The sequence below is a fragment of the Porites lutea genome, chromosome 5 (genome assembly GCF_958299795.1).
Source record: "Porites lutea chromosome 5, jaPorLute2.1, whole genome shotgun sequence".
In the NCBI taxonomy this organism is placed as follows: domain Eukaryota; kingdom Metazoa; phylum Cnidaria; class Anthozoa; order Scleractinia; family Poritidae; genus Porites; species Porites lutea.
This window is the reverse complement of record NC_133205.1, coordinates 25,984,697-26,009,507: the sequence shown is the minus strand read 5'-3', so window position 1 is coordinate 26,009,507 and position 24,811 is coordinate 25,984,697. Positions and strand designations below refer to the sequence as shown.

The 24,811-nt window shown below is 38.4% G+C and overlaps 3 protein-coding genes across 5 annotated transcripts in view; all 3 read left to right on the top strand.

The window, feature by feature from the left end:
* The window catches only part of LOC140937385 (nucleolar protein 6-like), a 49,829-nt gene extending 45,999 nt beyond the window's left edge, over positions 1-3,830 (top strand). The window contains exons 22-26 of one of the 2 annotated variants that reach the window (XM_073386940.1): positions 429-521; positions 736-924; positions 1,602-1,703; positions 2,758-2,811; positions 3,585-3,830. In XM_073386940.1, coding sequence (XP_073243041.1) covers positions 429-521; positions 736-924; positions 1,602-1,703; positions 2,758-2,811; positions 3,585-3,692 — 546 coding nt within the window. In that variant the 3' untranslated portion in view covers positions 3,693-3,830. The remainder of the gene's footprint in view (positions 1-428; positions 522-735; positions 925-1,601; positions 1,704-2,757; positions 2,812-3,584) is intronic. The other variant, XM_073386941.1, reaches the window with a different exon arrangement.
* A 499-nt stretch (positions 3,831-4,329) lies between these two features.
* LOC140937388 (U6 snRNA-associated Sm-like protein LSm6) lies at positions 4,330-6,936 on the top strand. Its single transcript, XM_073386943.1, has 4 exons — positions 4,330-4,496; positions 5,743-5,813; positions 6,248-6,290; positions 6,745-6,936. Exons 1-4 carry the CDS (start codon positions 4,406-4,408, stop codon positions 6,780-6,782), a joined length of 243 nt encoding a protein of 80 aa, XP_073243044.1. The 5' UTR covers positions 4,330-4,405; the 3' UTR covers positions 6,783-6,936.
* A 2,069-nt stretch (positions 6,937-9,005) lies between these two features.
* On the top strand, positions 9,006-22,186 carry LOC140936680 (RNA polymerase II elongation factor ELL2-like). Of its 2 annotated transcripts, XM_073386169.1 has the most exons (15): positions 9,006-9,208; positions 9,358-9,405; positions 11,040-11,278; positions 11,801-11,829; positions 12,496-12,628; positions 14,145-14,215; positions 14,459-14,511; positions 15,449-15,508; positions 15,823-15,872; positions 16,774-16,843; positions 17,579-17,807; positions 18,911-18,959; positions 19,315-19,486; positions 20,379-20,423; positions 20,942-22,186. In XM_073386169.1, the coding sequence occupies exons 1-15, from the start codon at positions 9,020-9,022 to the stop codon at positions 21,047-21,049; spliced, it is 1,545 nt and encodes a 514-aa protein (XP_073242270.1). In that variant the 5' UTR covers positions 9,006-9,019; the 3' UTR covers positions 21,050-22,186. The 2 variants fall into 2 exon arrangements, with proteins under 2 accessions (XP_073242270.1, XP_073242271.1); XM_073386170.1 differs by lacking the exon at positions 15,449-15,508.
* Positions 22,187-24,811: the final 2,625 nt, after the last annotated feature.

Below are 24,811 nucleotides of genomic sequence, written 5' to 3'. Positions count from 1 at the left end.
TTTGCACCATATCACATTATTTCTGTTTCAAATACCAAATGAGATGTAAGAGCCTTTTTGTGTCCACTTTTCAACAAACCGGCTACTACAGCAATAAAATGTTGGTGTTGACTGAATTGTACGGTTTCAAAATGGCTGTAGTAAAGTGGTAATTTAACTTTGTGTCGTGCAATTTTGGCCTGAAATCATACTTGTGATTTCAAATCGAATTCGCGCTGTGCGCTCGTCCCATTTTAAAATTACGCGCATGATTTCAGACCAAATTACACTCCACTCAGTTCAATTACCGTGATGTATTCTGCATAATACTGTTTTCTTGAAAAGTTAGTGATTCATATCAGTTTTCTCTGTTTTTGTTGTTGTTGTTGTTGTTGTTTATGATTTTTTTTCTTTTCCCAAGTTTTGTTCTCTCTTTTTTTTTTGTACAGATTCTTAACAGACTTTCCTTGCTGGCAAGGGAATCTCACTCGCTTTTGAAACAACAGATTGAAACATGTGCGCAGCAGACGACAGACTTTAAGGTAGGAAACGCATGGTACCCGTAAATTTCTACTGGGTCGAGACGGAGTTACGCGGGCTCATTTTCCGAACAGCGGCTAGTAATAAAGCCTACGTGAACGATGAGAGTCGGCTGTACTCGCAAGCCATGTCACTAAAACACTTGAACTTAAATTATAATCACTGAACCACTGATATTGTTATATTACTTCTCATATTGTTGTATTCATATTTTAGCAAATCTTCCGTCCTCCATTGGATCACTATGACGTCATCATTCACCTGCACAGCCGCCTCCTTCCTCGTGGAAACCAGGCGCTCGATCGCTTGAAACCGGTGACGGAACAAGCCTCTTTATCGCGTCACTCAGTTTTACTTCCGGTCGTGAACTTCGACCCTGTTCAGTTGTATATTAGAGAACTCAAGGTGAGCAATTAGTTTCTGATGGAGAACTAACCGAGTGACGTATGGGGTAATGTCGCCTCCGTTTAAGTTTCCAATTACAAATTTTTTACAGGAGACGCCGGAATAAGGTTCAGGCGCGGTCACTGAGCTCACTGAAATGTCAAAAATGTTTATTCTTCCTGATCAGCAAAGTACTCGTGTCAAGCCATTATTGAAATCACAACTTTCATTCTTGTAAAATATTGAATATCAATGTTACTAGGAAGGTGCTGTAGAGTTCTCTATATAAATATGGTCATACTTAGGTTTTATCCGCACATTTCAATGACAGAACTACGTTGCATGTCTTCTTAAGACAAAGGCTAAAACCTCAAAAAGTACCTCGACTCTTTTTTTTTTTTCGTTAATATGAAAGTTTAGATATAGATTTAGAAATCTCCAAAGGATGGGGCTCTATAATACGTTGGTTTCTGAGAAATGGAAGTTCAAATCTCTTCGATAGGGGCGCCATTTTGAGACGTCATATTGGATTCATACACGCACATTCTGGGACAGATTGCCTGTATACAGTATCCTTCTACCTGAAACAGCTGCACAGAATTTAGGGAAAGAAAGAGTTGAATGCCAAAAAAAACAGCTTTTGAAAACCCTCAGACGCCTGACCTTTTTCAATTTACTGTATTATTTTCGTTTTTCAGGAAGCCTTTTCGGACATCGCCCTCTTCTTTTATGATGTATTTGGAGGAGACTTTGTTGGAGTTATATGGAAGCCCCACAGTTTTGTTCCAGCTCAGTTTAAGGTATTAACTACACTAAGTTACTTTAGTATGTCGAACGCCATCTACATTTCATGAGTAGTGATGCAGGGACAAATATTGTTCCCCAGTTGTAGCCAACATGGGAAATAAGAGACGTGTGAAAACTTAAGTGAGTTAAGTCCGTGAAAAGTTCGACGTCTGGCTCAGCTAGGTTCGTCTGAATGAGTTTGGATCGTCCAACACGTTCTCTCCGTCTGCTTCAGACGGATAGAACATCTGAAGATCGTCTCCGGGACAAACATCGATGTTCACACGCGATATACTAAACTACTAAATCAAAAATTCGTATGATAGTGTATATTAAGCCTTTTTCGGTAGTTCTGATTCATTTGATTGGTTCGACGCGTCCCAAGTTCGACGTCTGACCTAACAGACGATCTTAACTTACTTCATGTCGACCTGAAATAGAGTTCGGTTCGTCTCATGAAAAGTTCGACGTTTGGCCTAGGCCTTAGGCTGCAAAAGACAGATGGTATAAAAAGAAATATAACAACTATAGTCGAAGCTCTCGTAAACGACAACCTCAGAAATTCGAAAAAGTGGTCGTAACTAGAGCTGGTCGCTTGCGAGAATGAGCTCTCGTGAGCGACTGCATGGCATGGTAAAACAATAGAGGATGGTCGCTCACGAGAGCTTCAGAAACTCATTAATAATTCATAAAGAAAAAAGAAAAAAATAATGTTTAATGAGTGTTTTTATATCTGATATAGACACGGCTAAACTTTGCTTCCAATTTTTTGATTGATATGAATAAGACTGTGAGGGATAGCTTACGAGCGCTTAAAAACAAAGGAAAAGTCCAGCTGGGTAATCCCAAAAGTGGTCGCCGTCGCCCATGGGAGCGGTCGCTTACGAGAGCTTTTCATTACAAAGTTTAAAGTTTAAGCCGCAGTTCAAACGGGCTTTCGCAAAGGTGTTCGTGACTAGAGCTCGGTCGCTTATGAGAGTGGTCGCAAGGAGAGCTTCGACTGTAAAAGGGTGAATAAAATAGAACTGTGTTCTGATGGTCTATTTTCTTGTCCTTGAATTTCACCAGGTGCTGCACGCTCAGTACAAAATGCCTTTAGACAACGCCAAATCAAGTGAAAAGGTTAGTAACAATTTATAATATGTTTAACGTAAACGACTACAAGTATGTGATTCTTATCAATAAAGGTTGGGTGATAAAGTAACCAAAACCTGTGATTGAATCCGACCGGTGATACTGATAAGAACGACAGACTTGTAGTTTATGCATGCAAGTCGTTAAGTGTTTACTCTTTCTTTGGCGCTATATAACTGAAGTACTACCGTAAAATTCCGCTGATGATAATCTCGGCGGCCTTGAGGGGCTTATATACGGAGGTTCTTATTGTAGGAGGGCGATTTTACGTTTCAAAATCTGCCAGGTTCATACGAATTGAAAAGGAGATTTGTATCAGCAATTTTGCAATGTGCAAACGATTATATTGGGGCATCGACGTCAAACCCAACAGCAAGAACTTTACAAAAACTAAAATTCTTTACATATTATAAATGACAACGCAAATGAGTAACCACTAATGGTGTCTGCAACACCATGAAGTACCCCGTAAAATTTAATCCCGTTGATAAATTTCATAAGGTGTGTCAAAGTTCATAGAAATCGATTACTCCTAGTAGTAGTTCCTATAGGTATTCCGATTTAGTGTGGCTTATTTTGTTGGTATATTTGCGGTTAATTGCCAAGTATAAGGCACTGGGGGTTATACAAAGGGGTCAATTTTCGGAATTTTACGGCGCTTATGGGATACTTTGAAAATTAAGGTCCTTAGTGTTGATAGTTTTCCTTCATTCGTGCAAAGGTGGTAATTTGTTTATTTTGTCTTGTTGTATTTATTTCAGTCCAAACATGTTCCCAGTTTGGTCGTTCCTAATGTATCAGCGGTCTTAACAGATTTTCAGACTATTGGAGAGGGTCTGGTAAAGAAGATTGAAGTGGTGAATGCGTGAATGGAGCGGCAGCCAGATCTACATACGTACAGTCAATTATAGAGAAAGATGCTAATAATAACTTTATTTCAAATAAAGCGATTAGACTGTTTTAACCTGTGATGATTGTAGTTTTCCCCTTCCTGTTTGATACTGTATGAACAGTTTTGTCCTCTAAAAATCCCGGCACATTTTGAGCAGTTACTTGACATGTTACTTTTTTCTAGTCTTAGGGTCCCAATAAAACTCCTCTTGTTTCGGAAAAGCGTCCGATTTGCTCCCCGTACAGATCCAAGTCCAATAAAGAGCAAGTGTTTTTTTTGTTGTTGTTGTTGTTTTTTTTTTTTTGCGACATGAACAACGAATTATTGCGATGCTTCCCGTGTTCCTCCGCCTATTAGGTGTTCTCTCGCGCGAGCTACTTTTGGATTTCTCGTGATTCTGGATTCTTCCTTCCTCCTTCTCTTTCCAACGAGTGTCATCTGTTCCTTTTCCTCTTGGGCAAGAGCTTTAGAAAACAAGGGTTTTTTTTAAGTTTTTGAAAAAGATTCATAGGAGTGGGGAAAATGCCTAGGGAGGGGAGAGGGTACTCTCGGGTAGTGGCGTTCGTCGGCGTTCGTGAGTTCGTGGGCTAATTAGAAGTACTGGGTCCAAGTTGGGCGCCATCTTGGATACTTAACGTTGTCCCACGCTGTACGTTATCCGTTTTTCACCTCCAGTGAAAGTATTTGAAAATGAGCAAAAAACAAACACCTAGTGACTTTTTAAAGCAAATCATAGGCCGTCCTGTAGTGGTAAAACTTAATAATGGCGTCGACTATCGAGGTAAGCAACAGCTTTCTGCTTGTGAGTGAAAAGCATGTGTATGAACGTTTGTTCGAAACTCGAACGTTTTGCATGAAATGGTCCTTTTACAGATCCAGAAAGTAAGGGAAATGGAATTTGTGTTGTGGAATCTTGTACCAGCCTGTACCTCTTTTTTACTCTACCCAGTAAAATGATGTAAAGTCTATCCTCCAAGTTTAATTATGCTGTCCCTAACAAACCTGGCACTGATACACATGATTCTTGGGTTAGAATGGGCTATTACATTTTAATATCCGTATCCCCCCCCCGTCCGGTTGAGGACCTACCTTTTCTTCTTACCCCTGAAGACTAAATAAAATTGCATTTAATTCCCGAAAACTTCCAAAGAATAGTGGTCCTTACTCCTATCCCTGAAGAATTTCATGAAAATGAAATCTCTACCGCCAAAGAATTCCATATTTTCTTACTTTACCCCTAAAGAAATCCTCAGTTTTTACAACTTACCCCTGAAGAATTCCATGGTTCCTCAACCAGGGGGGACGGGTATTAAATGCAATAGCCTGATAGACGTGGGGTTTTACTGATGCTGCAATCCCGGCCCCCAGTCCTCTCAAAGCAGCATAGTATACACTGTACCTACCAACTCTTTCTAGATCTGAGTCTCACAGTTGGAGATAGAATCTCATGCTAGCTCAACTTGTGGACAATGGTAGTGAGTTTGAAACAAAGGAAAATATAATATTTTTTGAACCAAGGATAAAATTTAACCGCAACATATACATAAACTGCTGTTTAAAGAAGGCCAAACATTGAATTCGGAGTCTATTTTTTCTGCATTTGTTTTACTTTCAACTAACTTTTAGGTATCATGAACCCTTCCATGGCGAAAAGCTGCAACAAGTATTTCTGTTTAGGAACTTATGCCTCAGCAGATTGAGTTGTCCAAGGGGTAACTGATCAGCAAATTGGTTGCCCCCTTGATATTTTTGGTTGCCCCAGACAACCAGACAACCATTAATTTCAAACCCTAGCACAAGGTTTGGACAATTCATCAACACTTATCTTCAGCTTAAAAGTGTGAAGCATCAGTCACTAGACACGTGGCAGCCTTTGTTTGAAGTTGTTTAAGAGTGTGTGCTGCATTAAAATTTGCCTTGTATCAGTGGTGTATTGTCACCATGATTCTTGAATGATGGTCATGATGATAATAATGATGATGTTGATGATGATATTCATCAGGCATCTGTTTTACTTGTCCTTTTAGGGGTGTTAGCCTGCCTTGATGGTTACATGAACATCGCTCTTGAACAAACAGAAGAGTATGCAAATGGCCAGGTGAAAAAGCCCTCTTTTCTGTTCTGGTCGGAAATTTTTGGTTAATGTTTTGTGCGGATCAGTTAGATTAGTGACAAAATTGGTCAGTAATAAATTTTACTATTGTTGATATTGATTTTTCAAGAATTTTTGGAGCCAATTGCAATAAATAGACAGGATGTGACGCTTTTTATTTTGCATTGTTTATGATATTAAAAATAAAAACTATAAACTTGTGGTATTTAAAATTTTTATCATCATTTAAAGAGACCACAGAAAATCTAAGAAAACTTCTATTTTTCTAAAAAAGAAAAAAAGGAAAGGCATTTAAGCTTAGGAAGGTACTTTTTTGGCCAAACTTTGTATGTATCAGATAAAAAGGAACAAACTCATCTTGAAAAAAAAAACTTCACCTCCATTAGTGAAATAAATTTCATCTGTGAATTTATTTTTAGCTGAAGAACAAGTATGGAGATGCTTTCTTAAGAGGAAACAATGGTATGTTGTACTTTCAGTGTCAACCTTTTGTTACAGGACTGGAAAAATATAGAACCATAGCACAACAAAAAGAGTTGTGCGTAGATGCACATAATTGCAGGGGTGTCACTAAGATAGTAGGCTGATTTAGCGACAAAACGGGAACGTCATTTGATGACGGTGCACACAAATCAAACAACTGGTTTGACCAATGGCCGAGTGGCAAATTGGGAACTGGAAGTCAAGTTTAGTACGTTCCTGCTCTGTTGCTAAATCAGCCTAGTATGGATACTTGAAGACAAAGAAAATATCATTCAATATCATTATCACTGGAGCAAGAGTGTTTGTGTTTTTGTGTGATTTTCAACACAAGTCAGGATTATTATCTTATATGCAAAGTTGAGTAAGAATTCTTTCTGGCTTAGGACAATGCTCGTTGCAAGTTGCCATGATGTTTTTCTCCTTTCTGTTACAGTGTTATATATCAGCACACAAAAAACAGGCCGGAGATAGAAGGAAAATTGAAGAGAACACGTCATCCACTTTAAAGAACTGCAATCTGTTACATAGCCTTTTGTAAATATCTCTTCTTTTGTAGTTTCCTTTTGAACAGTATCAGTAAGCTGCTGTATTGTATGCTTTACAAATAAATTCCTAAAAAGCCAAAGGCATCCTTTGTCTTCCGTGGGTGATCTACAGGGACTGAGATCTTATTACCAGTGTATAAGAAAAGCCCAGGAGGTGGGGAATCCCATATAAAAGTGAGGAAATGTTAATCGTCTCGCTTTGCAGTGTAAATTGCAGATTTTGGTCCCACATAGAGTGTTTAGGATGGAAAGTCGTTATATTTGCCCATTCAGGTATTGTTCCGTATTGTACATGAAGAAGTTTACAAAAAATGCCCTGACACTGACCACACAAAAATCTCCCTTAGGGTCGGTTTAAGCTTGAGCCATACCCACCTTGGTCTCCCTTTGGGGTTTCATTTGAATTTTCTGACAAGCATCGCCCTCACTTTTATATGAGAGTCACCCGCCCCCTCTGGGAAAGAAAGTGATTTATCCTCATTGAGAGCCCTGCCTGTAAACATTGTGAGAATGTATATTGAGATACCAAATCAGTTCCAGTTATCTATCTCTATTTTCATGTGTTTGCAATGTTCTTTTATCTGCATGTATCAAATTAAATGCCCTTCCCCTACCCCAAATAGAGTGCCCTCCCAGCCTCCTTCAAATTTTAATCTGTCTTAACGCACAACGCATTTTTGGTGATTAATGATTTTTTTATTACTTTGATTTCAATATCATCATTCTGGCCCCTCTCGAGTAAGACATTCTGTCGATCCTGGAATAAGCACCTGGGCCGTTTACCAACAGAGTTTTCGGGATGCGAGATTTCCCTTATTTGAGGGCCGGGATTCTGGATTTTAAAGCAAAATGGGTCGAAAATCGGGATTGAGAGTACCGTAAATCTTGCTTCCCCTCAAAAGGGGGGGGGGGGCGGGTATTAGAGGGTGGGGGGCTTAATGAAGGATTTACAGCATGCTCGGGATGCAGGATGCCGAAAAGGAAATATCGGAGCGAAAATTTTGGTCAGGATGATGGGATAATTGAAAAGCCCTATTGGGTACCGTCATCTAAGGGTGCTTGTTCATTACAATATTTATGCCCTCTCCTAGGGCGCTTGGTTAGTTTGGCCAAGAGGCTGGGGAGGGTTTAAGCTGGCTTTTTCTTATCCTAAATGAGTGAGGTCCAGCTTTCGCGCAGTTTTATCTGTCACTATACAAACTGACACCAAAAAACCGCCAGCTACTCAGGCTATAAGCTCAGTCTCCAGTCGTGGGTGTCTCGATGCACCCGCGATTCACCCGCGGTACTACACTAAGCCTACGCAGACTAGAGCACCTTCGATTTTTCGGCATGCATACACATTGCAGTCCCCTCCCCCCTCACAGTGTTGTTGAAAAGCGCAGAAAGCTTCAGCGATTTTCAACTTTGTGAAGCGGGAGGCGGGGGAAATCGACAAGCGTTCCAACTTTTTTCTAACTATTTTATCCGGGGTTAACGTTCAATAGGTGCCAAAAGTCAACCACATCCCGGGCCACGGCCCGGGCCACGTCCCCAGTAGTGGGGAGAAGCGTTGCGTGACGAGTGACGACCCTAATAACGGCTGCGAAGGAGACTACGTCCCCAGGGACTTCTCTCCTGCCGCCGCCATATTGGAAAACGAGGGGCGCTTTCCATTTAGTCAAAATTTCCGGGATTTCCGGTTCGGCGGTAAATGGAACACGTTTCGTCGGTTCGTCCCACTGGAAAATTCCCAGAAAAAGTGGAAAATCTAAAAAGGTGGTCCCGTTTTCCCGGTTAGAATTTCCGAACGGAATGTCGTTTTCCATTTACGTTTCTCGTAGTTTGTACCAGTTCCAGGTCCACGGTCGGGCACCGCCACGTACCGGGGTTTACCAATCGGAAATTCCACTTTTGCTACCACCGAAATTTCCGGGTTTTTTTCCAAAATGGAAAGCGCCCGAGAAGACCCTGGGGAAGATAGGTCCCTCCAGCAGGCTTGGTTACCCGTCTACTGATAGAAACCGAGAGAAGCCGAGAGAAACCGAATGCAAAAACACATGTTGAAACGTCAATACGAATCTTTCCGATAATGAGAAGAGCACTTCCGGCTAGCCAAATTAGGTCATAATCGTAGTGTTTGGGTCTATTTAGTAGACAGGCGCAGTGAAAGTTTCTTAGCGGATGTTGCTCACCGATGGGGAAGGAGTCTATAAGGTTTCGGGGGAAGAAGATGCGATGGCCATTGTTTTAAGTCCAAAGAGTTTGTATAACCTTATATCTCAGACAGAGCCAAGCGACAACAGGCTTCTAGTACATGTAAAATTGACAGATTCGTGCTTGCGAGCGCTCGAAGAATATCAATCAGCCGAGGTATGGTTCAACGAGTTCGATATTCTCTCTCACAAGCATGGCTTTGATTCTCCTCATAAGTGTGAAGCGTAAGGCATTATTTCAGAAGCAGTTCGTTTGCTAGATTTTTACTTATTGTCTCTATTGTCTTATTTCTTTCACTGTAACAGGTCTCGCCAAGAAGAAAACCTACCATTCAATTTTCTGGATATCAAGGAGTGAGTTTTTGGTTGATTTTGTGTCATGCCCCCTTCTAATTCTTCTTTAGATTTTCAATTTTTTATTTGTTCCTGGTATCGCCGGTTAATAAAAAGTGAGCCAGGTTGAAAATGAATAAATCATAGCACCAGATGTTAAATCAGGCATGATAAGAGACAGCCGGCAGAACGCAAATGCAGTATAACTTACTTTGTTTTCAAAACCCTTTGCCATAATATTTTCTTTCTCTTGCGCAAATGCTTCCTCATTTTCTATCCTGCTCTTCTCAACCGAGACTCGGTTCTTTTTTGCCCATACTAAAATTTGTGTTCATTTGTTTTTCCCGTTTTTAAAGTTTTGATATGTAGCATAATCGTTTTGAAACAATGAAAATGATTTAGTCAATTGCGTGATGATCGAGCCCCTTTGAGTATCTTTCAAAAGTTGGTTGTAAATTTATCGATTGATTTTAAACCAAAACCTTGTACAAAATGAAAATATGGTCTCGGTTATAAGGGTTTTTGTTCAAATCGAATTCTTGTGACCATATCGAACAAAAGCTTAACTCGTTATTTCCTGATCTCTTTATATGCAGATGAGTCAGCTCTTTAGGTAGTCAATCTTTTCTAAATTTCCAAAATGACTTGATCAGACTCTCTGTTTATTGTTGAATAATTCGCATCAATGATGTTATTAGTCACATTTTTAAAATGCTTGGATGCGCAGTTTGTGCTATAGAAGCCCCTGTTTTTATCACGTATGCAATATCTGAGTTTATCGTACTTGGTACAAAAATATAAAATTCAACTAACATCTGTGAAAAATTCTTTAATTTGTTTATTGGCATTGTTTGCCAGCCTCCAGTTGATCATTTCTAGAAATATTTCCTATTTCTTAGGGACAGTTACAGTGTAAACATTCATGTATGTTGTATTCTAACCAGTATATGTATTTATAGCCAGTCAAGGGTCCACATTCCTTTAAAAGTACATGTTACGATGGATTAGTAACTTTTACTCGGGAACCCTTAAATACATGTCGTGTCGCAAAGGCCGCAAAAAACCTCTGCAAAATTATTGTACATTGAATCTGTCAAACACGAGGCACATTGTTCTTTAAAAAATGATGGTGGTTTTTAATTCAAACCATTCTTGAATCGTTTCTCTTTCTGTGAAAACTAACTTGGAATATGAACCAGAGATAAAAACAAGTGCCTGTTAAATAAACTTGTGTTCCTGTAAGGTAATCGGAACTCAACTCCTAAAAATGACCACCCAGGCATGCTTTCAGCTGAACCAGCAAAAGAAACAAAACATATGAAATGTTAGACTTTGACTCTATTCTGATTAGGGGATCCATTTTCAGTCAAATGCTTAGCTCTTTTCTGAACAAGGTCAAGTGCCGAGATTTATGCTATGCAGCGGATCAAACCTCCTAGCAATGGATTTGACATGTTTCCTTAAATGCTATTGACTGCCATCTTTGCTAAACTGTGAGATTACCTCTTGTAGTTAAAAATTGGGATGGTTACCATACTCAATAGTTATTGGGCAATCAAATTTAACACACCATAGTCCACATTTCCAAGTACAGGAAGTTCTTGCGAAGTTCCATGATGAATAATGATTAATAGGTATCTCGTTATTCCCTTCAGTCAGTATCAATACCGCTGAAAGGAGATGAAAACACTGCAAAATTTGAACTTGATTGCTCTGTGCTGCAGTCACCAAGGCAGCAGGGTGGTATGGACTGCGTCCAGCAACCTAGTGGCAGTAAGGACATCAGAACTGTTGGGACAGTCACACACAAGATCAACGTTAGAGCTACTGATGATAGTTATCAGATGACACAACAGAGGATGAAAGAGGTTGAGGAAGAAAGAAAAGGTGTCAGGTAGAAACTCACAGAATTGTACAATGCACTCATGTGCTTAGTAGCTATAACTTATCTTCAAACTTACTCCACATGTGCTAAGCTTAAGACAGAAAGTAGACTTTCACAGTCTCCTATTTTTTTGTAAGATCATCAGGATCAATCACTTACCGGTAGGGGTGGCCATCTTGGTTTCATGTGTACTGAGGGAGCTGGCATTGTGCCTTAAAGCGGTAAGGTATTTTTCCCACCCCCTTAGTAGATTTAACGCTCATCCAAGATGGCAGCCAGTAATGCAAAGCTCTTGATCTCCATGATGTTACAGAAAAATAGGGGACTGTGAACAATCTAGACAGAAAGCAAATTCATAGTTTTTTTACCCAGTGCAGACATGTTGTTTCAGCCCAGCTTGTTATATCTTGCTTGTAGCTAGCCACAAAATGTTCTGAGCCAAAATAGCTTGTAATAATCAGACTAGGGTGCTGAATTTGTTTTGAACTCTGCGTGTTGTTAATAACACTTCTTGTCCATTGTCTGTTGCAGCACAAAAGTGATCAATATGCCAAAGAAAGGTACAGTTTTTTAATCATTTCCAGCAAATGCCCATCATGTTAAGTGTACTAACTACTTCCTAGTCCTAACTACTTCCCAGTCAATGACATGATTCCACGCACCATTGTTTATAAAATGCTCTGTTTCAGGGTGTGCATGGTGGGTGACATGCTGATGGTTAGCTCCAGCAACATCTTGTCTTAGTTTTGATCATCACATCATTGGGCAGTTTCATTTAGCCTCTGACTTGTCCTTCTTTTACCCTCCTTAAGTCAGTTTCTAGGAGATGTAAAAGAACTCATGTTGGCATTAAAAAAAATGGTAACATTGTGCTAGCTGTGGTTTATTATTTGCCACTTGCAGTAAAATTTGTGATGTTTGTATTGCTGCCTGGATGGGAGATTCGGTGTGTATGATTCAGTTAGTTCTTCCTTCCTTGGCAGTAACAACAAAAAACAAAATAACATTCTTGATGTGCAGATGCAAATCTTTTAACAAAATTGAATTTACAAGTATTTGGTGAGATTACATCAAGCACAGAAATAAGTCGATTGAAAGATTTTTCAAGATACAAGTACTCGCTGCACTGAAACATGTTAGTTATTATTTATCTATTTATTAATCAGAACTCCTAAATATAGATTGGAATGAAGTAACAACATGTTTTCTGCCAATGACTTTTTCAGGCAGTAAAAAGGTGATAAAGGGCTTATCAATACACAAACCTCAAAACAGTGTAAACTCTACTGTAAGGAGGCAAATAAAGTCTGTCAGTGTAGGAGTTAAAGTTTCATCAAGTGGACCTAGTAAATCTCTCAGGTGCTTATAATATTTCAATTCAAAAACTCATTAATAATTCATAAAGAAAAAACTAAAGAACTTAATGTGTAATGAGTGTCTTTAAATCTGATAAAGACACGGCTAAACTTTGTGTCCAATTTTTTGGATCAAAATAACCCCAAATCTAAATATTAGTGCAAGAGTGAGTTGATCTATGTTTTAGATTTTGAAGTCATTCAAAAAACTCGCAGTTGTGTATTATCAGGTTTTAAAACTCGAGGCTTCAATACACTCCTGCTCATTTTTAAAAAAGTAATTACACGATTTGTACGGGCCTGGAATTACTCCTTGAAAAACTGCTAGGTCCTTGAAAACTCCTTGAATTTGCAGAGGCGGTGCTTCAATTTTTTTAAAAAACTGAATGCTGTAGACTACAACAAAATAAGTTCATTTTGACATCAAAAGATTGAAAGTACTGCTGAGAAATGCATTTGAAGTCTCAAACGACAAAAAGCTTTCTATACCTTGGCAATTCATTATTTCTTATTCAAAGTATTTAAGCAACCACACCTTTATCGGAGTGTCCCAAGTGTATTCTTCAGCTCCTCTCTAAGCAAAGAAAATCATGAGGGAAATATAGCTTGAAGGAGCTTGAAGCGTGAAATTTATTTGACTCTGAAAAAGCTCTTATCCTTTGGTTTTAGGATGTTATTATCGCTTATGGGTACATTGGTTTGTTGGCATGACTGTGTAAAATATGTAATATTTGTGACAATAAAAATGCGAGTAACTGTGAAAATGAACTCCTTGAATTTTTTTATTTAGTCCTGAAAATTCCTTGAGTAAAAGTTAATGAATCCTGTATGAACCCTAAATAATAAAAAATGAGTTCTTATTTAATTACGTAGTGATACCCAACGGTCCTTGATGCTTAAATTTCACCTCAAGTTTTTAAACCTGATAATACATGACTGCGAGTTTTTTGAATGGTTTCAAAATCTCTCATATAGATCAACTCATTCTTGCACTAACATTTAGATTTGGGGTTATTTTGGTCTAAAAAATAAATTGGACGTAAATTAAAGTTTAGCCACGTCTTTATGAGATATGTTAAAGATGCTTGTTTACCATCAATTTCTTTTGTTTTTTATGAATTATTAAAGAGTTTTTAGAATTTATTATTTTAAAGCAAATACAGTTGAAATAATATTATTATTTTAAAAACTCTTTCTGCATCCTATTGGTAAATCAGCAACATGTTGCTATCCTCAAAGCAAAGCAACAACAAGGAAACTATCAGAAATTACAACCTCCATGTGTTCTTTTCGACACCGACTCAATGACTGATGAGTTCATTGCAGATTAGCAAATTAAATTCCAAGACTTTACAGGCTCTCATTTCCCCCAACCAATCTGTTAAAGCAGCTGTTTTGATATTTACAAGCAATTTTGTGATTATTTTGTTAATCCTAAAATTGCCTTATTAGTTCAACTGTGGAAAGTGTAACCAAAGCTGAAGTGACTCACTCTAAGTTATTTATTTTTGTCTTAACAGGGAAAGAGTAATTCATTTATTAGCAGTTAAACCTTACAAGAAACTAGAATTAATATCTAGATTGACTAAAGGTAAGAAATATACATATACCGATCATTTTCTGGCTTCCTCAAATTGCCCTTGAGAGCCACTGAAGAAGCCAAAGAAACAATGTGTACATAATACCTGAATTTTAGTCTGGATTTGTTTTAATTTAATTTAATTTTGCTTCAATTTCTTGTATTTTTGATACAATCTCATGCGAAAACAATACATTTTTATAATTAAAAATGCAATGGCCAGCATTTTTAAAAGCTCCTGTTTTTATCTTGCAGATGGTGTGAATTTACAGAAAGATAAGAATTCATTGACTGTATTATTACAACAAGTAAGTGAAAAGAGACATGATTTTTATGTTATACAAAATAATACTGACAGTGGTCATTAGCCATTCTTCTCACTGGGATATGAAGTAAATTAGCTCCTGTAAAATTGGAAACCACTCATACAGCATTTAAAAGCTGCCATGTATTGTGATTGTCCCAGAACCCAAGGACCCCCCACTCCTTCTACCCACTCTTTGCCCCCAGCTACACATATGTTCTCGATAGTGAGGATAGAGTATTTATTCGATTAACCGCCCTGGGCGCTTATTCAATTTTTGGACCTTGTGAGTGGGCACTCATTTGAGGTAGGTGCTTATTTGAGGCTGGGCGTTTATTAACTTTTTCTGCCTTTAGGATGGGCACTTATTCGAGGTGGGCGGTAATTGGAGGTTGGGTGCTTATTCGAATAAATACAGTACAAGTACTAAACATTAACTAATCATTTTTACTCCCTCCTTTTTGTAACTAATATATTAATTTTGCATATAGAGCATGTAAATAGAGGATATTACATGGTGGCGGGAAGATATGAATTTTATTTTAGAGTGGCAAAACAATATTTTACGAACGAGCGCAGCAAGTGAGTAAAATATTGTTTATGCCACAAGAAAATAAAATTCATATCTTCAAGCCGCCATGTAATGTTCTTTTTATTATATAGACAAAATGACATTGATAAAATAATAGAGGGAAATTACCAAAATTACGTCATCGATAAACTCACGTGTGAGATTATGGAAAATAAACCACTTGGGTACAGGATGTAGATTTTATGAATTTTACGAGTGGTATATTTTCCAGTAAAACACTCATGTCTATATAATAAATAGGAATAAAATTTTGACCTTTATACAATGTCATCTAGTTCAGCTGATAACCTTAACTTGCTTTGTGTGATAATTAAATATTATTTTAACCTCATGAACTGTTCATTTGCAGGTTGCTGTTATGACTGACAACCAATATAGATTATTAAAACATTTATATTCTGAAGTTCAGGTAATTGACAATAACAGCCCCTCACCATCATTAAGATTATTTCAGTCTTTACTGGTATATAACTTCATTCTCTCATACACCATATTGATCACCATCGGCATGGCTGAGGTGATCATTCAAAATTGACCCTGAATACTTTATTGAAGATAGCTTTGTATAGTGCGAGGTTGTTTTGCCACCAACAAAAACTGGTATAAGATTTATGGTTGTGGCCTTGCAGTCTACAATAAACACTGAAAGCAATATTAAAAGAAAAGAGAACACAGATAATTTTTGTTAGATAGTGATAATTATATCACCAACCTTTTGTTTAGGTTGAAACATGGCCAGGCTATAGTGAAATGGATAGACAAGCTTTGCGCAGGTGAGAATCAAACAAGAGACAGTTGGAACCTTGTATAAGTAATTTGCAGAGAGTAGATTTGAAAGAAGTTATTAAGATTTGGTCAAGTTGGAACACGTTTGATATCAAGATTGACTGTGTAATAGTCACAATATCCACTTCCAAGACTAGTAACCCTAGAAAATGTCCTGTTTCAAAATAATTAATGATGTCATCCGAGCCAGCTCCTTTTGATAGACAATCTACTGTAACATTTAAGGGTATGGTTGAAAGCTACGCTATACTTGCTTTTCTTGTTAGCAAATCTGGCTTTGAGCTTTGCTTTGTTGCACAGTCAACTCTTTCTAATACAGACTGGCACTATGTGTCCATCTTACAGAGATGTCTGTCGTGTACAGGGTCAAACTAAAAGACCAAGGATAGGCACCCTGGGGGGACTCAGCATATGAAAGCAGTGGGGATGCTCGTCGTTTTGCTTAGGGGTATAAATTTCGGATTTTGGTCTCACTTAGGGTGTTCTGGGCAAAACACCATCATATTTAGCCTTGAAGGTCTCGTTTAGGGTTGCACACAAAAAATATAAAAATATTTATTTCATATGTATATTTTTAATTCGCTTTATTTATTCCATTCATATAATCCAAGATTTCTCATTTGTCTGTGTTTTAATATGGTCTCTTTTAGGGGTCAAAAAAGGCTTGGGCCACGCCCAGATTGGTCTCCTTTAGGGGTTTAATTCAAAATTTCTGACAAGCATCCCCACCCCTTTCATATGCAGAGTCCCCCCCCCCCCCCCCCGGGGCAGGGACTAACTGTAGGTGTCCATTCTAGCAAGGTGGTCGTCTTATAAAGTTGTCTGTTTAGAGAGAGTTGACTGTATCATAATATGTAAATGCTTATTATTTTTCATCTACTTCTACAGAAAAATGAAAGTAGAAATGAATGATAACCCTGTAGTAACTTCAACATCTTCTCCACCCAAAAATACTCAGGTACTTGCATGTTAGACCTACATTAATAGATACTTAAAATGACTTGTACAATGTAAATAGAAAATGATTATGAGCACAGTGTGGCTTGTCATCACAACAAAAGTTACATTTAATTGCTTTTGAATACCATGTGGAGAAAAATTGAAAAACCTTTTAATAAACACAGATTTTTCCAGTAGAGCCTGTAAAAAAATGATAATGCTATCAAATCATTATTATCATAATTTGTGGTCATTATCATTAACAGCGATATTTTTGTATGGTCCAAACCAAAAGTTTATTAACTTTTGTGGGCAATTTAAGGTGCATAGTATGACTGTGTACTTGTCCTACATTATACGTAAAATATTTAACAATTATTGGACGAGGTTGAGCAAAATATTGTGATTTGTCTGTGGCGAGCAGATCAATTATTTGCCAAAGCCGAAGGCTGAGACAAATAATAATTGATCTGCAAGACAGTGACAAATCACAATATTTTGCGATAACTGAGTTCATTATTGTTTTATCATTTGATCACCAAGTATTATAGGTATTTTACTTCAGATTTAAAATTAAGAAAAGTAGTGCCTTTATTTGTGCCACCATTGTTTGAAAACAAAACAAATTAATATTACTATTATTAAAGTAAGCAATAACTCAATTCTCCACCCTTTTCAATCTTCAATAATAATGATAGTAGTAATGATAATAATCATAACAAACTAATCATAATAAAATCATAATATTTTTCAGACAACCAAGCAACCAAGCAAAAGAGTCTGTTCTAGTGAATCTGACAGATCTTCAAAGAGGCAGCGTGTTGCTCATATAAACAAAAACAACAACATTGTAATGAAAGAGTCTATTAGCAAAGATTCTCCCATTGCAACTCCCAAGACGAGCCCTGACAGCCAAACTGAGGACCAGTCATACCCTGCAGTGAAAAAAGAAGTAGTAGATTCAAGTACAACAGCAAATCTTGGTGAGTATGGCGTGAATGACTTAATGGATGCCCAGGGCAATCTATATAATTTTGGGAGCTCAAGTGGGGGTGTTAAATGGAAAAAAAGGTGTTTGAAAGAGGGAGGCATTTAATTTCACAACTGTAACAAACTCCATCAAACTAATTAATATGCTTTCTGCGAACATATCACTACAGTATGTAAATAGCAGAGTATCCATTCTTTCCATTGATAAGCCAAGGCCGTTTACAGATCTATGTTGGTGTCTTTTAAGCTCAACTTCAATGTCAGAATTCTTACTTTGAACTTGTCATTGAACTAGGTGCAATGTGCAAACTCTTGTTAATCAAACAAGAAACTGAATGAAATGAATGAGTTTGGTATAATGTGTAGTTCCAAGAAATTTCTATAAATTTCTAACCCTAACCCCTATGGAGGGCACTTCAGCTTTAGACCCCCCCCCCCTTAACCCCTCTGGAACTTCCACGAGCCAATAACGACTATCTATCATGGCTTAGGCCGTGAAAAAAGCATTCAACTGGCCATAAATAAAAGATTGTCGATGAAAACAATATTTATTAACATATTATAGTTCTTGTCTTAAAAAATCGTTAACAGTAAATTAACTGAAAGCTTGCTTAACAGAGGAGCTGGTAGTTTTTAATAACGCGCCAATCTTACTCGGGACCCCAGGAAAAAAGACGTTGAGAGGCCAACCCCCACCTCCTCAGAAATTGCCTCCTTTGGGACCCCCCTCCCGTTGTATTTTCTGTTGCCCTCCATGTAAGGGGTATTGATACAATGTATTTTCTGGAACTACTCAATAATTATTTTGCTATTTCCTTGTATTTTGGAGCAATTGTCATGCGGGAAGTCTACTAGAGAGGGGGCATCTATTAGAGAGGAGTGTCTAATTCCAGTTTTGGACGGGCATTGGAGGGGCATTTATCACACAAGAGGCATTTATTTGAGAGAATCAGAGCCAGAGTCCCATGGGATAATCAGGATGAAGCATTCCATTATCAGATAATTTTGATGTTTCCAATCAATCCATTCAATTTCAAACACTGTGTCCATCCTATTCACTTGTTGCCTTTGTTTTGTGTTTTGTTTTTTAAAACAGAAAACTCAATTAATGGTGTAAATAGTTTGGAATCTCCTGAATTCATGAGGTAAGATGGCTTCATGCAAAGCAGGGCTTGAAAAAAACTTGAATTTCAGCTTTGTCGGCTCTCACACTTTGCTTGCGCGGGGCTACTTCTTGCTCATCGTAGTTGATGATTTAGAGCTTGCTAATAGAAGACTTGCTTGGATCCTTGCCTATTGGGCAAGTGAGCTGTAAAAGATACTTGCCCAGTTAGAAATTCTATGTTCTGGACAACCTGACAAGACTTTTATTTAGCCCTGCGAGGTGTTTCTTCTTTTAGATAATACCACTAAAATCCAGCCTTTATTTTTACTTTAGCAAACTCTTCCTTTAGCATGGAAAGTCATAGCCTTACCATTCAACTCTTTGTTGTTTTTCAGGAAATACAAGCCGATAACAACGTATGAACAGCGTTGCTCATATAAAAGAGACTTTCAGGCGGAGTATAGGGTATATGAAGGGCTGAAAGAGAAGATGGATTCTGTTTCTACAAAGTTTACTGAACTTCAAAATAAACGACAGCAGTTCCCTGAGGGAAGTGAGAAAAGAAAGGTAGGTTTAGATAAATGAATAGTCAAGGAAAAGCAAGCAGATCTGTTTTAAGGGCAACTGGTCACTCAAGGAAGATCGTTATTATTTTTTCTTATCAAAAAATAAGATGACAGTGTGTTACGTTACTCGCCGTATTTTGAGCTTTCAAATTTTGGTCGATTCCAAGTAAGTTCTTCTGCAAAGATTACCATCATAGACTGCTATTGTGAATCGTGAGATGTCATTCCCTCCATTGTGTTAACTGGCAAAAAGCTCAAATAGGCAGAAAGTTTGACATGGCTGCCACCTTTTCTTTTCTTTTTGTAAATGAAATTTCTAAATAAAGGTGGTCGGACAAAAAAATCAGATATTGCCACAACCTTGCCATCCCCAAACTTTGTGGTGCACCAAGCTTCCCCTTGCAGGACATTTTACATCACATATAATCCAAAATGGGTGCATATCAGTAAGGGAAGAATTTCATTGAGATTGGATGGACCTTAAAAGCTCAGAGAATGGTTGACTACTAAACACAATATCAATGGAAAATATCAATATCAATGGATTGGAAAAATAATGCTTACATTGGAAAAATAAGGCTCTTTCTAAAGTGACCTTTCCTTTAGTAGGATTAATAGACTGGAGTATATCACACATCTGTCAATCCTAAAATATTTTTGTAACATCCAATCCAAACTTATCCTTTCTCTGCCCAAAACACCTGCATCATCTGGTCATTAGTCCTTAAATTTTATATGCTTCAAACCTAATTTCAAAACCTTGCCTGCTAAAAAAACCCTTTTTGGAGCTTCCTTTGCTCTGTACACTGTACTTAGTTGGCTGTGGGAGCTCGTTACAACCTAGGGCTGCAAGGAGTTATGTCTCAGTGAAATTACCCTGATTCTTTTTTTAGGATACTGATGACGAAATTGTCCAGCTCTACCAAAAAATTCAGAAGGTAAGCATCACAGTCTTTTCACTTACCTGTGTTAACATACCTGACTTGCATAATCTTGAACCAAACAATAAGGAGGGGGGTACTCTCCCCTCATATGGGCTATACGAGTAGGTGCTGCTCAGGAGGGCCTTCTCTGACTCTACACCGTACTTAGACGAATCCAAGACAGTCTTGGATTGTGGATTCCGGATTCCAGGTACTTGATCCCAGTCTTTATCAGTAAAACCGGATTGTGGATTCAAATCGTTAGCAGGATTCCGGATTCCTTGAGCTGTACTTCGGAATCCAAAGCCCAGGATTACGGATTCCACAAGCAAAATTTTCCCCAATTCCGGAATCCCAATTCCCTTGTATGGGCGAAACTATTTACAGTGTTTCAAATCTGGTGATGTTTGAGTCGGCTTGCAGGAGACATCAAGCTACTGATATTAACGAAGAATAATAGTGATTCAGCTCTTGGAAACCATAAGTCAGTTTCTTTCCTTAATGGTTCTAAACTATAGTGTTTTTACTGCTAGGATACTATGTGGCAACAGACAAAGAAACAGTGCAAAGAGCTGCACACTAAACTGACCTACATCAAAGGACTTATTGCTGCCTATGACAAGAGCATTGCAAGCACGTGACATCCAGCTGATTGCCATGTGAACACCCGTGAACACCGCCATCAGACCCAATCCATTGCCATCCTCCAAGGAGTCAGTCAAGGAAAAGGCATTCTTTTAATCATATCCCAACCTCTTTTCCATGGTTTAACGGGATAATGGGAAGCCTGGAGACTAGCTTAGTTGCGTAGAGTTCACGTTTCCCCGGATCAATGAAAAGGCTGTTAATATTGTCTGCTGGTGAAAGAGAGTGCATGCACTGATTGGACAAAAAGGGGATATCTGAGTTTCCCAAACCGTCACTTTCAAAGTGGGGCCAAGTCCGAAACCTTTCTTGTTAGAATGAAATAAAGGCATAGAGCGCTGACCATTTGTATGAGAAACGTGGAAATTCCGGTGAAAATTTACTGAATTTGAATGGTTCATCCCGGTGGACATTTTCTGGAAAGAAGGGCAAAGGAGTTACCTTTTTTTCCCGTTTTTACCGAAACGACCGAAATTTTTTGTATCATTTGTCGGGAAACTTTCATCTAAATTTCCGTAGAAATGGTAAGTGCTCATAGTTTCATACTTTAAAAAAATGCCCTTACGCTCCCTTTGAAAGTGTGGGTTATTTGGGCAGCTCAGAAATAGGCCTTGCCTCAAAATTGTTGCTATCGTTATTCAAACGTGTGCATCACCTTCTAAAGGAAAATCAACCAACCGTTGCTCATTAAAAGCCCCGTTTGCGCGAGCAAATTTTACAATAAAAACTTGTTCGTGTCAGCTGGATAGCTTGACATGTTCTTTTTCCTTGTCTAAATAAAAGAAACTTGCTTGTGTAAACGAGGCTCAAGTGAGAATTCCCTTTGTTGGGAACTCAGTAGCAATGATCCCTCTTACGTGGGGAATAAACAACAGAGAAAGTTATAATTAAATTAAAGTATCCTGGTAAATTGTTGCTATTGCAAGATAGATAAATTTTATAAGTTTCTTTACTTCATCTCTGTGTGTACTACAGGAACACAACTGGTCCTCTTTTTGCGCTTAAACCTTAAAAATGTTGTTGAAATGCATAGGCAAACAGCCTACTTTCCTTGGTCTTCATTTCTTTGTTCTTTTTGCCGGTATAATAAGTAACTTTTCCTAGTTAAGATTAAATTAAAGGTTTAATTGTAACGTGTGTTCTTTTTTAATATCTAAAATATCAGAGGCATTCGGCTAATGTGAAAATTACGCTGTAATAAAGGCGACGAAAGAGTAGATACGAGTACAGTCCCACTGTTCCACCTCTTAGCTGTTCCCAATGGCTAGTACAAGGATTAAAATTATGACGACGGTGGGCGTCACTTCTTACTCGCGCGTAGGGTCTTGGGGAAGACTCGAACGCTCTGATTTTGTCGTTCTACTTACCGGTTCTCAGCGCTTTACCGACGTCGAGGAATGAGTGGAGAAATGCCGGTGGACGCTTCATTTAGCTAAGCTCCTTGAGTTGCGAGGTTCTTTCTTTATAATTCCTTTATATTCAGGTGTTGAGGCATCCACAGATACTTCCGCCGTTCTTTTTGGTCTGACTGCTCATACATTTCCAGAAATCTTGTATTCGTCAGCGGAAAAGTTAGTTCGACCTAAAACCCGAGAGGTTTTAAACAGGACCCGAAAGACGTCAACGGTCGTTTAGATCTCTGAACAGAACAGAACTATTTCTTCATGATCGAAGACTGATTCAGAGTCATCACTTAGAATGTTGCCACGCCGGTTTAGATACGCGCTATTTGATCTTTTTCAAATTTTCTTTTGTTGTTAACTGTGGACTGAAAAAATAAACGTTAATATGATGACATTCGTCTGGATTGAAATGACGTGCTGCTGTTCAAACAACCCAACGAACCAATGAATCATTAGGAACTACTTCATCTGTTCAAACTACATTTCGATCAGACGTAATCGCCGACGATAAAGAGAAACACACGAGAAAGATTTTTGCAAAATGGCGTAAGACCACTAACCCACTGTAGCTGTCCTCGGTATGCAAAAAACTGAAAGTACTTGGCGAGCGGAAGAAGGCTCTGTTTCTTGTTTGCCATTGGCAGTTCAAAACGATTCCTCTTCTCCGTCGGTGAAGCTGTACGGTAAGAGAGAGAGAGGTGCTAACCAATAAGGTTTACCGTATTTTGCGATAAAACTGTGGCCACGGTGTCTGAGAGGTTAAGTTTTAAAAAACTGAGCCTTTCAGGTATTTAATTCGTGATATCATACATACCCCAGTAATAGGATTTTAATATGTGGGCCTTTTAAGAAACGCAATAACAACTCTTGTTGAATAAACACCGGGTCTGAATAATCTGCACTGTGCAGGGCTATGAATAAACGAATAAATACCCGGGGCGTTAAATTGGTAAAATACTATTTTCTCAAAGGCTGTTTAAAAAGGACGTTAGATTCTCATTGGTTTAACCCACGATTTCTATTCCGAGAAGGAGAGACAAGTTATAGGGGCACGGGCCTATATTGTAAATGAATTGCCGTCAGTAGGGCTTTGTACACATCTCGATTCCCTCTATGTACCTTATTGACACCCCTCTGACAGACCCAGTGAAACCCTACTCAGTGTTTAGCCTTCCCGATACCCGGTGAAAAGTTTGCTTCTGCCTGGCTGATTTTTTTCTCAGCCGGTCACTTTCTATCATGACTTCTACAAGACCAGTGTATCGGCGTTGTTCATAATTGTTCAAAAGAAGCAAATAATATAAAACATTATTATCATTGATAAAAAGAAAATACGAAGGGTACAGGTAATCATTCTCACAGAAAAAAAAGTGTAAATCGTTTAGTTCGTCTTCAGTTTTCATACCGGTAAAGATGCGGTTTTATGGGAAGTACCCAAGTAAGAAAACCCCATTGGAAAATAAGCCAACCCAGTGACGTTTTCTTCGAGAACCCAGTGAGGATATAGATTCCACTGGGTCTGTTACAAAGGGGTCTCTCGCGGGTCCTTCATTTCGCTTTTTTCGCGATTGTAAACAAATCGCGAAAATTAAAGACCCGTGAATAAGAATCCTGACCTTCCTTCTTGCATATTTTCCTACGCGAAATACTGTCTCGCGAAAAGCATTCAAAGAGAGCGCGAAAATGATGATCAAGGCTTACTCTGCTTCCAGACTCACAGGCCTTCTGCACGTGCAGCACACCTTTTGGTAAGTTTCTAAGCTTTTCAGGGTTGCCACTGCACAACAACGACCGTGAAATTTCCTGTGCCGGCATGGTTACTCTCGTGAATCAAGAGTGATAGGTTTCATCGGAGATCATTACTGACAGGAGTAAAAAAGTGTTGCCTTTTTAGACCACATTATAATGAAAATAGCGCCAGTACAAATAAAGTAACAATGTTTATCCCCGCAAAGTTTGCCCAGTACGAGTAAGATGCTGGTTGAAAACTCCATTGCTCTTGTACCCTTCACTCACCCTTTATTCTTACATCTGGTTTCCCATGTCATTAAGATTGGGGATCTCGTTGTTTCCTGATGGCTGCAAATTTTACCACCTTAAAACATTGATTGTTCATATTTTCCTATACATGTTCATGTTACACGAGACATTTAACTTTTGAACAGGTTCTGTGGTATTCAGTGCGGTTTCCAGCTAAATAAAGAAAATTCCCCAAAAGAGGAATCAGTCTGGTCCTTTTTGCGTTTTTGACGAGTTTTTTTGTTTGCGGTTTTGCGATAATAGGCTACATTGCTCACCTTCGATCCCCTTCTAAAAAAAACGAAGTAAGAAGAAGAAGACCGCCTGGTGGTCCAG

Coding starts and splice junctions, on each gene's coding strand:
- LOC140937388 (XM_073386943.1), top strand. CDS start 4,406: ATGAGCAAAAAACAAACACCTAGTGACTTTTTAAAGCAAATCATAGGC. Junction 4,497..5,742: donor TAATGGCGTCGACTATCGAG/GTAAGCAACAGC, acceptor TTGTCCTTTTAG/GGGTGTTAGCCTGCCTTGAT. Junction 5,814..6,247: donor AAGAGTATGCAAATGGCCAG/GTGAAAAAGCCC, acceptor ATTTATTTTTAG/CTGAAGAACAAGTATGGAGA.
- LOC140936680 (XM_073386169.1), top strand. CDS start 9,020: ATGTTGCTCACCGATGGGGAAGGAGTCTATAAGGTTTCGGGGGAAGAA. Junction 9,406..11,039: donor AATTTTCTGGATATCAAGGA/GTGAGTTTTTGG, acceptor TATTCCCTTCAG/TCAGTATCAATACCGCTGAA. Junction 14,512..15,448: donor TGACTGTATTATTACAACAA/GTAAGTGAAAAG, acceptor GTTCATTTGCAG/GTTGCTGTTATGACTGACAA.